Genomic DNA, 15,856 nt, shown 5'->3' with positions numbered 1-15,856 from the left:
AAAACACATCAAATAAAATGAACAAATCTTTAAAACTACTCATGTTATTAAAAAAGTAACCTTTAATATATGTTCATAATACTATACTCATATAATGCATTTGAATTTATCTTTAAAAATAATTTAACCCCTGAAAATAGTCAGAATTCTGATGATAAAAAAGGTTAAAATTTCCTTGTGTTCAGTTACTTATTTTAAAGTTATTAATCAGGTTATATGCATAACTTGAATAATAATAAAATTTTAGTAATGCTCCAGCACTACAGCACTTGAGTAATTGCTCCAAATACCATCCAGTCTTGATCTGCCTAAATAGTTTGATATTTACTTCTGTAATCAGTACAATAAAGAGTATGTCTTTCTAAAAATAATAATAATAAATAAATATATTTTACATTAATAAAGATAAGGGAGTCCTCCATATTTATTCTTACTTTCTTTAGAGGCACACTCTAAAAGGCTGTCCTCAAACTTGAGGCCGTCATCTTGCCTCCAACTCCAGAGTGCTGGCAATACCAGCTTGTGCCACCATGCCAGTTACTGTTTTCCTTTTTTCTAAATTCCATTTTTAAATATGTCCCTATTTTAATTACTACTATACTTTTAATTAACTTGACATTGCAAGGGTACCTGCACAATATAATCTGTTAGTGCTGCTTTAGGCATAAGTGGATGTACAGTATAATCTATTTATACTTACTTAGGAATTGGCTTTGCAGGGACCGGGAGAGACAGCATGGTGTTTTGAAAAGACAGTAAATTTTAACATTTCTGAGATGCGGAATTGCAGTTTGAAGTCACTCCATTTTACAAGTATTTACTGAGGTGACTTTAGACAGCTTTCTTTTAGAAAGGTGTGCCTTTTTAAGTTCTAGTAAATCCATCTTGGAAGAGATTTCAAAATTATTATTTTTCTCTTCTATATATAATCAGTAAAGTTGATCAGTTAGAAAGCTATTTCTGGCTTGTGGATACTTAGTTTAAACATCATTAAATATTTGTTTGATTTGAAGTAGATTTTTATATTGGGCCAAAGGTAAAGCAGATTGTTTCTAACTCTAATTGCTTGTAAAAATGAATAATCTTTATGCTTTCTGTAATATTTCCACTGTACACTGTGATAACATTCTTTTTTTCTTTTAATTTACTTACCTTTATTGTATGTGCATTGGTGTTTTGCCTGCATGTATATCTATGTGAGAGTGTCAGATCGTGGAGTTACAGACAGTTGTGAGATGCCATGTGGGTGCTGGGATTTGAACCTGGGTCCCCTGAAAGAGCAATTAGTGCCCTTAACCATTGAGCCATCTCTCTAGCACCCCACTATGCATTGCAGAAAGTAAGGTAGAAAGCAACAATTTTGGGACAGGGGAGTTAGCTTGGTAGTAAGGTACAAGGCTCAGAATTCAGTCCCTAGCTCCAGTGGTATGGGGCGCAAAATGTCATTATTTAACCACATTTGGACTGACACATGAAACTGTGAGTTCCTTTCCATCTGAGTAGCTGAGAAAAAACCCTTGCCTTAAATGCCATTGAAGCAGTGATTCAGCTCTTTTGATCACCTCAAGACTATATAAGATTCACATTTCCATGGCAGTGTATAAGGTTCCTTTCACTGGAGTCATTATATTTTTTATAGTTTTATATATTTTATTAATCTTTTATGATAGAAGACCATAGACATTTCAAAACAGGTTAGTGGGTAAGGCAGTTGTATGAAAGTTTAAAATCTGTTTTCTGGTTAAACATTAAGTTCCCTTCCTTGTATGTAGTCTTTTGGTTGAGTAGTATATTTTCTAGATGTAATTAGAATTAATCAAAATTAAATGTAAAATCTTTGTCAATTTTAAACTCTTACAATGCAAAAATTATTTTAGTAATTTAGCAGAGTCACCACTACAGTATGTCTTGATATAAAAATGTCTAGAGACATAGTCTACCCTTCCTGTTCCTCATCTACCCAACTGTTGTCTTCCTAACTGATGTCTCCATTCACCATCTCATCACCACTGTGCTAATCCAAGCAGCAGCTGTGTGTGCGAACCAGATTAGCTCTGTGGGTGTCCCTTTTCTCCTTGTGATCCCCACTAGTTCGCTTCAGATTTTAATTCTTTTCTAATGAGAGAATATTTTCTTTCTTCCTTAATACTATTCTCTCTGTTAGGTTTAGGGAATTTTTATTCTACCCTCTCACCATTTCTCATTTTCCACCAAGTAGTTGCTGAGTGTGTGATTAACACCTGTAACCCCAACACTTGGGAGGCTGAGAGGTCCCAGACTATACAGCCAAAATCTGGGCATAGCCCAGGTGCCCCTCAGCGGAAGAATGCGTACAGGAACTGTGGTGCATCTACACAGTGGAACACTACTCAGCAATCAGAAACAAGGAAATCAGGAAATTTTCAGGCAAATGGTGGGACCTAGAGAAGATCATCCTGAGTGAGATATCCCAGAAGGAGAAAGACACACATGGTGTCTAATATATATATTAGATATGTATTAGACAGGTATTAGTATATATTAGACATATACTATAGATAAACATACTAAAATCTGTTCACCTAAAGAAGCTTAAGCAGGAATGAGGACCCTGGGTAAGATGATCAATCCTCTCTCAGAAAGGCAAACAGGAAGGACATCAGAAGATGGAGAAAACAGGAAATAAGACAAGAACCTACTACTACACAGGGCCTCTGAAAGACTCTATCCAGCAGGGTATCAAAGCAGATGCTGAGGCTTGTAACCAAACTTTGGGCAGAGTGCAGGGAATCTTATGAAAGAAAGGGGAGATAGAAAGATCTGGAGGGGACAGGAACTCCACAAGGAAAGCAACAGAACCAAAAAATCTGGGCCCAGGGGTCTTTCGTGAGATTGCTACTCCAACCAAGAACCATGCATGGAGATAACCTAGAACCCCTGCACAGAAGTAACCCATGGCAGCTCAGTCTCCCACATGAATTCAGTGGCTGGCTCTTTGATCACCTCCTCCAGGCCACAGAGGAAGAAAATGCAGCCTGTCCTGACAAGATCTGATAGGCTAGGGTCAGATAGAAGGGGAGGAGGATCTCCCCTATCAGTGGACTTGGGGAAGGGACATAGGAGGAGATGAGGGAGGGAAGGTGGAATTGGGAGGGGATGAGGGAGGGGGCTACAACTGTGATACAAAGTGAATAAACTGTAATTTATTAAGAAAATAAGTTTTATGTACTTTTTTAAGGTTTATTTATTATATATATAGTATTCTGCCTGTGTGTATACCTGTATGCCAGGAGAGGGCACAATACCATTATAGATAGTTGTGAGCCATCGTGTGGTTGCTGAGAATTGAACCCAGGACCTTTGGAAGAGCAGTCAGTGCTCTTAACCTCTGAGCCCCCTCTCCAGCCCCAAGAAAATAAATAAATTTTTTAAAAAAGTTCTAGATAGCCTGAGCTACATAATAAGTCAAAGGGTTAACATAGTGAGATCCTGTCTCAAAGCCGAAAGAAATGAGTTTGCCACCTAAGACTATCTACATATGAGAAATTTACATTATGATTCATTACAGTAGCAAAATTACAATTATGAGGTAGCAAAAGAATTTTATGGTTGGGGGTTACCCCAACATGAAGAACTGTATTAAGGGGTCACAGAAGTAGGAAGTTCAAGAACCAGTGTGTTTTAGGAAATCCCACAGTCGGTCTTTGCCGCTCTTGCAGAAGACCTGGTTTCTGTTACCACATTAATAGGCGCAGCAAGCACCTATTACTTCCAGTTCCAGAAAGTCCAGCTCCCTCTGCTGGCTTCATGTGCATTACATGCACATCATGCACTTTGAGTAAAAACTTTGGGGGGACATGAATTAGCATAGGACTCATATTTGCTATATCTAGAGCATGTAGCCAATCCAGAGCTGTTCTACTCTTCTAACAAACAGTTCCCTTTCTAATACTAAAAACCTCAGCAGATGTACAGCTGTGTGTGATTATGTAAACACACTCTATTGCTCTACCTTTTTTATCAAGCTATACTATTAATGACTTTGGGTTATGAAGTTATAGAATTGTCATTTTAAATAGTGTGTACATGTGTATGTGTGTATATAAAAAGTTGGCAACTTCAAGTACATCGTTAGAATATACCTTTGCTTATAGCTAGTGGCCTTACTCTTCTATATATGGTCAGATTGACTCAACGGTTGCTTATAGATTGAAGTCTGATGTTATGCATGTTAAATGTGATATGTGGTATAAAATTGTATATATTTTGTTAGAAATTATACATATGGATTATATGATACATTAATGTAATAGTTAAATACTGTGCTGTAAATGTATTGTTACTGTAATGATCAGATGATTTTATATGTTGAGGAGTTATATCTTTACTTGAGTCTTTATAACCTATATCATATGTGTTTATTTGATGCTATTTGTGTTTTTGGGTTTTGTTGTTGTTTTGTTTGGGGAATTTTTTGTTCTGTTCTTGAGTCAGGGTCTCACTATGTCACTAGCCCTGGCTGGCCTTAAACTCACAGAGATCCAACTGTTTCTCCCTCTCCAGTACTGGAATTGAACTCATGCACTGCCACACCTAGTCTTTATTGTAGTTGTTAATAGGTAGTGATGTAGTTCTAAGAGCTTGGACCTCAGAATCAAGCAGATGTAGGTGTTCATAGATAGAGTGTACATAGATATAGGTGTAGATAGACTGATAGGTGTAGATTGATAGGTGATAGATAGATAGATAGATAGATAGATAGATAGATAGATAGACAGACAGATAGACAGATAACAGAAAATACCTGTAACACTAGTAAATAGGAGGGCCATCAGTATTTTAGTGTAGTGTTGTAGGCTTTAGCAGCCAGTTGACTGGGCTTAGGAAGGTAACTCAGTGGGTATGAATGCTTGCTGTTGAAGCAGGAAGACTTGTGTCCTTATGTTGTCCTCTGATTTCTCCATTCTCCTGCACATGCACACACACCTACACACACATCACAACACAACAAATAAGTGCAAGGCCCTGGGTTCGGTCCTCAGCTTTGGAAAAGAAAGTTACAAAAACTTTACTCCATGAGCCGTGTTTACTTATTTAGTGACTTTATTTAACTATTTGTACCTTTACATGGTCTTGTTCATTTGGTTGGTAGCTTTGTCTTCCCCCCCCCCCCCTGCCACTTTGGCACTGGGGATCAAACCCAAGACACTACATATATTTGGTAAATGATTTAGTAAGATATTTACAACTGACATAATTAGATTATTTTTAAATTTGTTTTTTTTTTCTATTTGGATAATATGCATTTGCATTTTCTCCTGTAGAACTGAAGGTCACTAAGCATATTCAGATATTTCCTCTTTTTATAAACTTTTGTGGAAGAAATATTTTTGATGAATTATTGACATTTTGTTATGTTTTTATTAGAGAATAAAACTTGATTGATACTGACTTTAGATTAAGTTTAAGGAATTTACTTTTTAAAATTATATTTCTAGGGCAAATGGTACCATCGGAGGCAAGCTGTGAAAGAGTTACACAGCACACTGGTACGCCTTCTAAATGAATTGCTGCCATGGGAGCCAAAGTTAATGAAGGCTTTTCAGAGAAACAGGTAACAGGCTTTGTGATGTGTTTAACTTATTCTAAGGCCCTTCATTTATGATTTGAGAAATGTAAAAGTCATTTAGGTGTTTTCCATTCATTTGTAATTCAACAGATACAAAAAACATCTTCCCTGTGATTTACTTCCTAATGGAAGAAACATACAGATTCAAATGTGATAAATGCTACTAGGGAAGAATGTGAGGAAGGCTGCTTGTTAAGGAGATGAGGTACAGGTTAGAGGGAGACACAGAAGGACACAGTCTCTAAATACAGAAGCATATTTGGCATTTAGAGGACGCATAAAGTCAGTTAAAACCAAAGAAAAATGATTAAAGGTTGTGGTAAGACATGAAAGTCTGAGGTAAAGGTAGCCAGGTCAGAAAGAGCTTAATCTTTTAAGAGTTTTATGTGTACCAAGATGAAGAGCTTTTCAAAAGTTTATAACAGACAGGATGTTATCTTCTCTGTTTTGCTTGCTCCCTCTCTTGCTTGCTTGCAAGTGCTAAGAGTTGAATCCAGAGCCTTGCTAAGCAAACACCACTGAGCTATATCTCTAACCTTAAGGGGTTTGTTTTGTTTTGTTTTGTTTGCATTGATTGATTGATTGATTGATTGACTGATTTTGTATGTGTAGAGGTGGTGGGGGCTACGACCTGGAAAAAAACACGTTTGCCATGGTGCACATGTGGAGGTTAGAGAATACTGCAAGGAATTGGTTCTTTCCTTTTACCATATGGATCGTGGTAGCAGGCACCTTTGCGCATTTGAACCTTCTATGCAGCTACCTGACCTTAAGTTTTAAAGTATTCACTCTAACTGCCAAGTTGGAAAAGTTGTAAAGATGAAAGCAGTTGAACTAGTAATACTGTAGTAGTTACCCTGGAAAAAATGGGAGTAGTTTGTAGTATGACACATGACAGGAAGTTGTTGGGTTTGGATATAGCTTCAATGCAGAATTGGTAAAATTTTCTTAAAGGTTGCATATATATATATATATATATACTTACATCTATGTCACACACGTGCTCAGACACACACAGTAGGTAGGTAGGTAGGTAGATAGATAGATAGATAGATAGATAGATAGATAGATAGATAGATATAAACAAACTTAAAACAAGGTAAAAAGGGTAAAGGTAAATAGAAAACTTAGTTCAAAGCATATAAAATAATAATCTCCAGGAAAACATGTAATTGTTTAGAAATGTTCTGTCTCTCCAGAACATTTTTCTTTCTCAGAAACAGCCAGAATCCTATAAAAGTTAAGTATCATTTCAGCTTTGCTGCTCTAGGCTTTGTGAACACTAATTCTAATAAGACCAAAAGTTTATTACTCCTATGTGGGACACATGAACCGTGCAACTGGGGAAACTGGCCTGGAGCAAGAGTGAAGTCGAGATATGTCCAAACCCTGAAAATCTCACCTTGAGACCAACAGCAGTAAGGATTGCTTTGTCCCTGTTCTAGGCCTGTATGTCTCAGTGCAAAGGTCTTGCAACCTCCACCTCTACCATCCTTAAGGTAGTCAGGAATCCTGGTGACCAGGTTTCAGGTTTTTCTCATAAAGACATGTCCAGCTAACACTGGAATTCCTCTACATGCAAATGAAGCATTCCCAGCACCTCAGCCCCAGCCAATGATGTACACTCACCTCCCAAATCCTTATGCACTTCCCCAAAGTTTTCTATAGCCCTTATTCTCCCCTATGAAAGAAGAGCTGTGTCACTGAAAGGACTTTATCCAAGAAGGCTTTCTCCCCTCCGGGCATTCACTGCCAGACCAAGGTCCTGCTAACCCACCTACCCAGCTATGTTTCATTCCTTCAAGTCCAGCATCTGTACACATTGGTGTCTGGATGCTCCGAAGGGAAGAAGCAGGACCCGGGCTCTGGAAGGACACTCATGGGCCAAATGATTGTGATAATCTTTTTAATCATTACAATAATAATCAATACCGTCACATAGGACTGGCAAGATGGCTCATGGAAAAGTGCGTGGTATGCAAGACTGATGACCTGAGCTTGATTCCTTGAACCCACGGTGGAAATTGACCCTGATCACCCCACATGTACACATGGCACATAAGTGTGCTTTCTTGCATACACGTGGGCACACACACACACTATAATAAATAAAAATAAACTTTAAAATTATTATCACTTAAATTTTCTAGACTGGCATGTAATCCCAGCAAGTGGAAATCTGAGGTAGGAGGATTATAAATTTGGGATAAGCTGATCCATAGTAAGACCTTGTTTTCAAAACTATGAAAAAATCTAGACTGTACTATAATGAGTAATTTCAGGGCTGTATGAGGTAATAGTCCAGCTGGCAAAGTACTTGCCTTGTAATAAAGTGATTGCCTAGCAAGCACAAGGACCAGAGTTTGATCTCCAGAACCTATGTTTAATATCAAGTATTGTGATGCATGCCTTTAATTCCAGCACTTAGGAGGTGGAGGCAGGCATCTCTGTAAATTCAAGATCAGCCTGTTCCTTATAGCAGATTCCAGACTGATCAGGGCTACATAGTGCTAGCCTAGCCTTAAAATACGAACAAATAAAAGTCAAGCATGTACATTACATGCAGATCCCTAGGGCTTGCTGGCCCATCTACTTGGTGAGCCCCAGGCTAATGACTCGAGCCCACTTTTTAATTCAAATAAAAATGTATTGACTTTCTTAATAGTTTTATCCACAGCCTTCAAAAAGACAGAAAAATGGCATATTCAAACTATTCAGAAATGTAAAGATGTAACATTTCAGTTTAAGCATATGTCATAAGTTTTGTCTTCTTGGGCAATTAATAATTTGCAAGACTGAACTAGTAGACATTTTAGGTACACTTAAAACAATTTAATGACAATTGAAAATATTTCAGTATCTAACTTAAAATGCTAAATCAATTCAGTTTTCAAAAGTTCCATGTTAGATTGGTTTATTTCAGGAGCCGCCTGAAGAAAGACTATGATGATTTCCGAAGACAACCTGATCATGGTCAGTTCACTAGGGAACTGTGGACTACGGAAGAGTGTGAAGGGAACCATGAAAGAGAGCTCTCTAAAGCAGAAATCAGTAAGTCTGCAGATGCAGCAGAACCTCTAGACAACCTGGAGAAAGAGCACGTGGATTTAGGTAGGCATTCAAACTTTTTAACTATAAGCATAATTTCTGTTTGTTGTGAAGGCAAAAGGTAGTCTGGTTAGTAGATATGATTGAAGAAATCTGATACTTTACAGAAATACTACTCATATCCTGTTAAGCAGTTTCTTGGAAGTCATTATTAAATTTCTAAGTGTTTCCGGAACCAGTGCCTAATCCTAAATTATATATGTCTCATCGCTTGTTCCAGGTCATACACAACTAATCTGTTGCCCTTTTAGAATTCATTGATTATCTTTTTACTGTTACTGCTCTCAAAGCTCTGTTGGTCAAGTTTGCTGTAAATGAATATGACAAAGCCTTAAGATTTCAAAGATTTTTTTTTTTAAATGAGGTGTGGCCAAGGTTAAAGGCTGACTGAGACCAAAGTAAACACATCATTCCAAATAAGTATGGGTAGCTAGACCAAATTACATGTGACTCATTTCAACTCACCAACGGCCTTCTTTAGTTATATAAGCAGTTTATATGAAAACTTATGGTTAGTAATATGTTAACATATTTCATGTCTTTTGTGAACTGTAAAAGTGAACTTCATTTGACCAGATTTGGCCATAAATTATTTAAGGGTAAAGAATAGGAAAGGTTGAACATTTGTTTCATTTAGAGTCTCTAAAGATAGTATCGAATAGCAACCTCTATGGTATAAAGGTTTCCCTATCTAGAGAAAAAAAAAAACTAGCCAAGTTAAACTGAACGTCTTTTTAAAAGCTGCAAGTTTTTTTTTTCTTAACAGTTATACATTGGCAGCAGGATTAAACCAAAACTAATTTCAGTAATAGGTCACTCTTAAGCATATTTGGGATATGGAAGTGAGCATGTCAAAGGTCACTGTTACCTTTTTAGGTAGTGCAGAAGCTTTAGAATGACTGTACAGTAGACATATTAAATTATCTCCTCAAAGATTGGCTTTAATTTTTTAATTACATCATTTAAATATTAACTTTACATCCAGGTTGTAGCCTCCTCCTTGTGTTCTCCTCTCAGTCCCACCCTTTCTTCCCCATCTCCCCTCCCCGACTTTAATTTTTATAATTGTTGATACTCAGTCATTGTTTTCTATAAACAAGATGCTTGTTTTTATAATTTTCAGATGATATGAAATTATCAGAAATAGGCTTTCCTGTGGCCAGAAGCAAGCTGTTGAAAAAAGAATTGCCTTCTAAAGATGTAGTAAAATCACTGCCTAAACCACTTAAACGACAGTCCAAACAAAGTAGTTACCTGGATGATAGCACAAAAGAGCTTTCCCCAAGGAAGAAAGTAAAGCTAAGCACAAATGAGACATCAATTGAGAACTTAGAAGTCGACATGCAGATTGACTGTTTGAATGAATCCAAGCCTACAGAACTGCCATTTTCAGAGTCATTTGCTTCAAAGGATTCAGTACCAGTGTCTACTCTTCAGAAAGGGACCAAACCTATTCAGGCCTTGCTTGCAAAGAATATTGGGAACAAAGTGACCTTAACAAATCAACTGCCCCCTTCCACAGGTAGAAGTGTCCCTGCTGTGGAAAAGCCAGCTCTATCTCCTGTTGAAACAAGCCCCATAAAGCCAGCATTGACCTGCCTCACCAGTACAAAAGGACCTTTACAGATGGTATACAAAATGCCCTGTGGTCAGTGGTTGCCAGTGGACCTTCCTAATAGTTCTGTCAAGATTCATATGCAGCCTGTGGTAGATTCTAAAACAGGAGAAAAGATCATGCAGCAAGTTCTTATTCTGCCGAAGAATTTTGTGATTCAACACAAAGAGGGGAAAGCAGTTGCAAAAGAGACAACACCACCTCAGCAGAAAGGCACAGAACACTGCTCCTCTTCCCCACAGACTACAGGTGTAAACTGTTCTTCAATATCTGTTCCTGTCACCTCTGTTTCTGCCCAACTGCCTAATACTGTTTTCAGTAAGACAGTTACACCTTCATCAAATGTGAATGCTAGATCACAGCCTTTGTCGCCTGTGACCTCTGTGTGTAATGTGTTAACATCACCAGGTAAGACTAGCCAGAGTGACGCAGGAAAAGTCAAGAATGCAGTTCCATCAGCCACATTCCCCCAGCCTACTACTTCACCCACCATTTCTTCAACAGTTCAGCCTCTGTTACCAGCAACCACACTAAATGAATCTGCAGATCCTGGCAGTTCCCTCGCCTGTTTTTCACAGCAAACTCTTGATTCTTCTGAGGCAAAGCAAGAACTTAAAACTGTGTGTATAAGAGATTCACAGTCGATTCTTGTTAGGACTCGAGGTGGGAACACTGGAGTCGTAAAAGTACAAACCAATCCGGAACAAAATTCACCTAACAGTTTATCTTCAAGTTCTGTTTTCACCTTTGCACCTCAACTTCAGGCATTTCTGGTGCCAAAATCAACATCATCCCCTGCTTTTTCACAAGTAGCTGGAATGACCACTACGTCTAGTCTCCCATCTTTTAGCCAAGCACCTACTTCTGTTTCTATTTCATGTGGCTTTCATCCACCCCTGGGGAAAAATCTTAAACCTACATTAGGCCAACCCTCTGGCAGTGGTTATGCGGGCCCCATCATAGAAAAAACTTCATACGTGCCCTCTTCACCCTTGAAGCCCTCTGTTCCTTCCAGCTCACTGCTACCATCAACAACAAATAGCTCCGTTAGTGTAATTAGCATATCAGCAGGAAATTTCGGACAAACCAATGCAAATGTTATTCCTACATCAGCTAAACCACAAGTAGATTATAGTACAAAAAGTTACCCAGTTACAAGAGCAGACACAACAACAGCAGTAAATGGAGACGTGCTCAGTGAGACTCCAGTTCAGAAACTTATGCTGGTATCAACTCCATCTATTCTTCCTTCTGGCAGTGGGCCCTCAGTTAATATGGCACCAGCACCAACATCTACAGGTATCTCTACCCAGAAAGTAGTTTTTATTAATGCTCCAGTTCCCAGTGGCACTTCATCCTCAGCTATTGCTGCGGAATCATTAAAACAGACACTTCCTTCTCCCTTGAATAAAACATATGTTAAGACTCCAGAGCAACCCCAAATAGTACTAATTCCATCTACAGTGGGAGCACCAATAAAAATAAATTCTTCACCAACTGTGTCTCAGATTAAAGATGTGAAAATTGGACTAAACATAGGTCAAGCAATTATAAATCCTTCAGGAAATCTTCCAGCTATGTCATCAATTAATATATTGCAAAGCGTAATGCCAAAAGGAGAAGACAAAAGTAGTAAGGGCTGTGTTTCGCCCTTGTCTACAAGTGGTAATTCAGTTCCGGCAAGCTCAAATATTGTGAGTCAAAACCTTCCTCCTGTTAATGAGTCAGTGGTTTCTACAGCAAGAGCTACAAACATGTTGTCAGGAACAGGAGTAAATGGACCTTTGAGTTCCCTTTCAGTGACCTCATCCCCTGCTTTAGTTGGGACACGACCTCCTGTTTTAGTCAGTGGAAATGATACCTCTTCAAGAATTATGCCTGTTTTGTCAAATAGACTTTGCCCATCAAATCTCGGAAACACTGTGGCTATATCAACTGTAAAAACGGGACACCTTGCATCATCTGTTCTCATTTCAACTACACAACCAACAGTGTCTCCTAAATGTTTGACATCAGCTTTGCAAATCCCTGTTGCCTTGCCTACACCTGTGACTACATCTCCAAAAATAATCAACACAGTTCCACATTCAGCAACAGTACCAGGAGCCACACGCCCTGTATCTCTCTCTAAAAGACAGTCTCGAACTTCTCTCCAGTTTCAGTCACCAGGGAATTCAACTACAGTGCCAACAAATGCAAACACAAATAAACCTCAAGCTGAATTATCATCCCTCTCACCAAGTCCAGGTAAAATAATTAATATTTCCAATGTTACTTCTATGCCAAACCAGCATCTGTCCCCTTCGTTAGTAAAAACAACTCCCAATAACAATTCTTCTGCAGTTGGCTCTGCCATTCACACTTGTACACCCCCATCAAATATAACTAGTCTGGCAGGTGCTTCTTTCAGTGAACCTTGTATTCAGCAAAAAATAGTTATCAACACCAGTACCCCTCTGGCACCAGGTACTCAAATAATGATGAATGGAGCCCGGTTTATTGTTCCGCCACAAGGTCTTGGAGCTGGTAGCCATGTCCTCCTTATCGCTACTAATCCAAAATATGGACCTCCCCCCTTAGTTATTAACAGTGGCCAAGGCATACTGCCTACACCAGTAGATAATTCTGTCCAGAAGATTATACAGACATCAAATAATTCTTTAAGTGGACAGCCTTTAAAACATTCTGTAAGAAACTCAACAAAGATTGTAAACTCTCTTGGAAGCCCAAGTTCTCTCTCTACAGTACATACAACACCAGACATTGCAAACACACCTGCTAAACTTTATGTTCCACCTGCACCACCGGCAGCATTGACTTCAGTAATTAAGTCTTCTCCGGCTACTCTTTTGGCCAAGACATCTTTGGTTTCTGCCATTTCCTCCAGTAATCCTCCACTGCCAAGTAGCACATCGGTATTTCATTTGGATACCTCTGTCAAAAAGTTATTGGTTAGCCCAGAAGGCGCCATTTTAAATACCATAAATACTCCAGCATCTAAGGTAACTTCATTGTCTTCATCTCTTCCTCAAGTTGTTGTATCAGCTAGTCAAAATCCTTCCTCTGTCTTCCCTGCTTTTCCGTCATCTTGTTTAGAGAAACCTGACACAGCTGCATCTTGAATTTAGACTAAATGAGCCAGTTTTTGTATAATGGGGCATTGTTTTAACTCCCATAAAAATTTTAACTGTTTATTATACCGTTGAAAACATACTTGTTTTCATACTTGTGTGTACAAGTATGTGTGTGTGTCTTAATGTATCTTCACAAGCTTGCACAAGACTTTGTTTTATTGGGGAGGGGAAAGTATACCATTTCACTCATTGGTGTGAGGATGTTTTCCAAGGTTCTTTGTTCAAAATATGTCATCAAGATTTACCTGTTTATATAACATAAATTGAACAAAGTAAAGCTTGACTAGTTTACGTAAGCTAGCCTTTTCACACTTATATTGATGTTTCTTCTTGAATTTGGACTGTTGTGGTGTATCTACAGTAGAGTATTCTGTGTCATTAGTAACATCTTATTTTTGTTTCTGTAAAAAAATATATATATATTTATGCATTAAGAAAATGCAATTTACGGTGTAAAATTGTACATATTCCTTAAATCCCTAATAATCTGTACTAAATATATGTACAAAGAACAATACTGTCTTATTTATGTTTTGTTTACATAATGTATAGTTTTTTAAGTATTTTAGTAATTTTGGACCAGTGAACTGTTAGCAACAATGCAGAAGAATCTGCATGTAATAAACTGAGTTGCTGTATTTCTTTGCTTGAATACCATTTTTAAAATGTGTTCTTGTCCACTGAAAGAATACATGATATAAATGAAAATAGTCCTTTAAATTTTTGCATTAAAATTGGGACATGTATAGAAATAATAGCACTTGCAGAGGCTTTATACTTGACAGAGCTTCCTTTCATGTATCTTACTTGATTTTCACAATAATCTTGGGAGCTGAGTGACATGTCCAAGCTTACCTGGCTCGTGGGGAGCAGAGCCAGGACATGAATCTGATGCTTCACATTCTTTCTCCATAGTTCTACTTCACTTCTGTTTTGAAGTTTTCTTTCAAATTTCTGTGGTTTCAGACATTTTTTAAAAAAATTAATCGCTAAATTCTTTATCAACCAAAACAAATGTATGTTGTCTTTTTCAGATGAGTGTATTTGGTTTATGTCTATACATGTAAAACATGTTTCTTAAAGCTTTTTTAAGGGTTCTCTGTGTCCCTAGGCAGGCCTGGAACTTACCAATCACGCCGGCTAGCCTTGCCTTGGCCTCCTGAGTGTGCCAAGGCCACAGACATGCACTTCCATGCTTGGCAAACCTTGTTTTTAATGATCTGCGTTCGTAAGAGTTTACAGAAGGAGTGCAGAGTGGTGGTGGTCACCGTCATTCTCCACGCACATTTCTGTTTAAATTGGGGTATTGGTTCGTTGTTACTGATCTTCCAAAATTATGTTTAAGAACATGAATTACTTGGTCATTTGAAATTAAAAGTGAGAGAAAATAGTAGTGCTCTTTCTTCTTTTACTCAGATTATAGAGCAGCTGCTTAAATTCTTTTATGAAGCAAATTTTGTGGCTCAGTTGGTTTGACTCAGGGCTTGAATTTGTAGTGCTTAAGAATGTGCCTCATTGTAAATAAAAGGTAGTTTTGTATTTACTGGAGCTTTATTACTTTATTACCTTACTGAGAGGCTGATACATACACATTCCGCTTACAATATTAAGCCTCAGCACAGCATCCTAGTCTCAAATTTAAAATAGTAGAAGGAAAAGGCCTAGGCTATGGGATAGCTCAGTGAATAAGGGTGCTTGCCACCAAACCAGAAGACCTGAGTTCAATCCTCACGACCCACAAGATGGAAAGAGCAGGCTTAAGCAAGTCACACAAAATAAATATCATTTTAGGATATCTTTTCATTATTTAAAGAAAACAGCTAGAGAGATGGCTCAGTGGTTGAGAGCACTTGCTGGTCTTCCAGAAAAGCTGAGTTCAGTTCCCAGCACTATACCTGACACCTCACAACTGCCTGTAATTCCATTGCCTTCTGGGGTCCACAGGGACCCACACAGACAACATGTACACCCACATACATAAATAGAAGAGAAAAAGAGGAGACCTAAAGATTCCCATTCACATTACATTAAAATGGTGTTATTAAAGTGGAAAGGATAACGAGTGTTCCTAAAATATTACTCATGTTTTTCAGTTGTTTTATACCAATAACTCAAGGGCAGAGTGTTCGCCTAATTTGCACAAGTTCATGTGTTCTACCCCAAACAACACACACACACACACACACACACACACACACACATTAGGTGTAGAAGGGAAAATGGAGTTACTTATTTTTGTCAATGTAGGTTAAGCTAGCCTTGAACACTTGATCTATACTACCTCAATACATTGATTACAGACATAACCACCGTTCTTACCATTTCAGAATGAATACTCATGCTTTAAAACAGTGCCTTTGCCAGTTCTGTCTCTGATCTCCTAGATCACCT

The 15,856-nt window shown here is 38.1% G+C and overlaps 1 protein-coding gene across 4 annotated transcripts in view; it reads left to right on the top strand.

Annotated features, from left to right (window-relative positions):
• Window positions 1-15,009, top strand: part of Brd10 (bromodomain containing 10) — an 85,857-nt gene extending 70,848 nt beyond the window's left edge. For all 4 annotated transcript variants that reach the window (XM_060388264.1, XM_060388271.1, XM_060388270.1 and 1 more), the window contains 3 exons: window positions 5,478-5,593; window positions 8,532-8,719; window positions 9,840-15,009. In XM_060388264.1, the coding sequence (XP_060244247.1) occupies window positions 5,478-5,593; window positions 8,532-8,719; window positions 9,840-13,453 (3,918 nt within the window). In that variant the 3' untranslated portion in view covers window positions 13,454-15,009. The remainder of the gene's footprint in view (window positions 1-5,477; window positions 5,594-8,531; window positions 8,720-9,839) is intronic.
• Window positions 15,010-15,856: the final 847 nt, after the last annotated feature.

This window comes from Meriones unguiculatus, chromosome 1 (genome assembly GCF_030254825.1).
Source record: "Meriones unguiculatus strain TT.TT164.6M chromosome 1, Bangor_MerUng_6.1, whole genome shotgun sequence".
Lineage (NCBI taxonomy): Eukaryota > Metazoa > Chordata > Mammalia > Rodentia > Muridae > Meriones > Meriones unguiculatus.
Note: the sequence above shows the minus strand (reverse complement) of the source record. Positions and strands in the feature narration are given on the sequence as shown.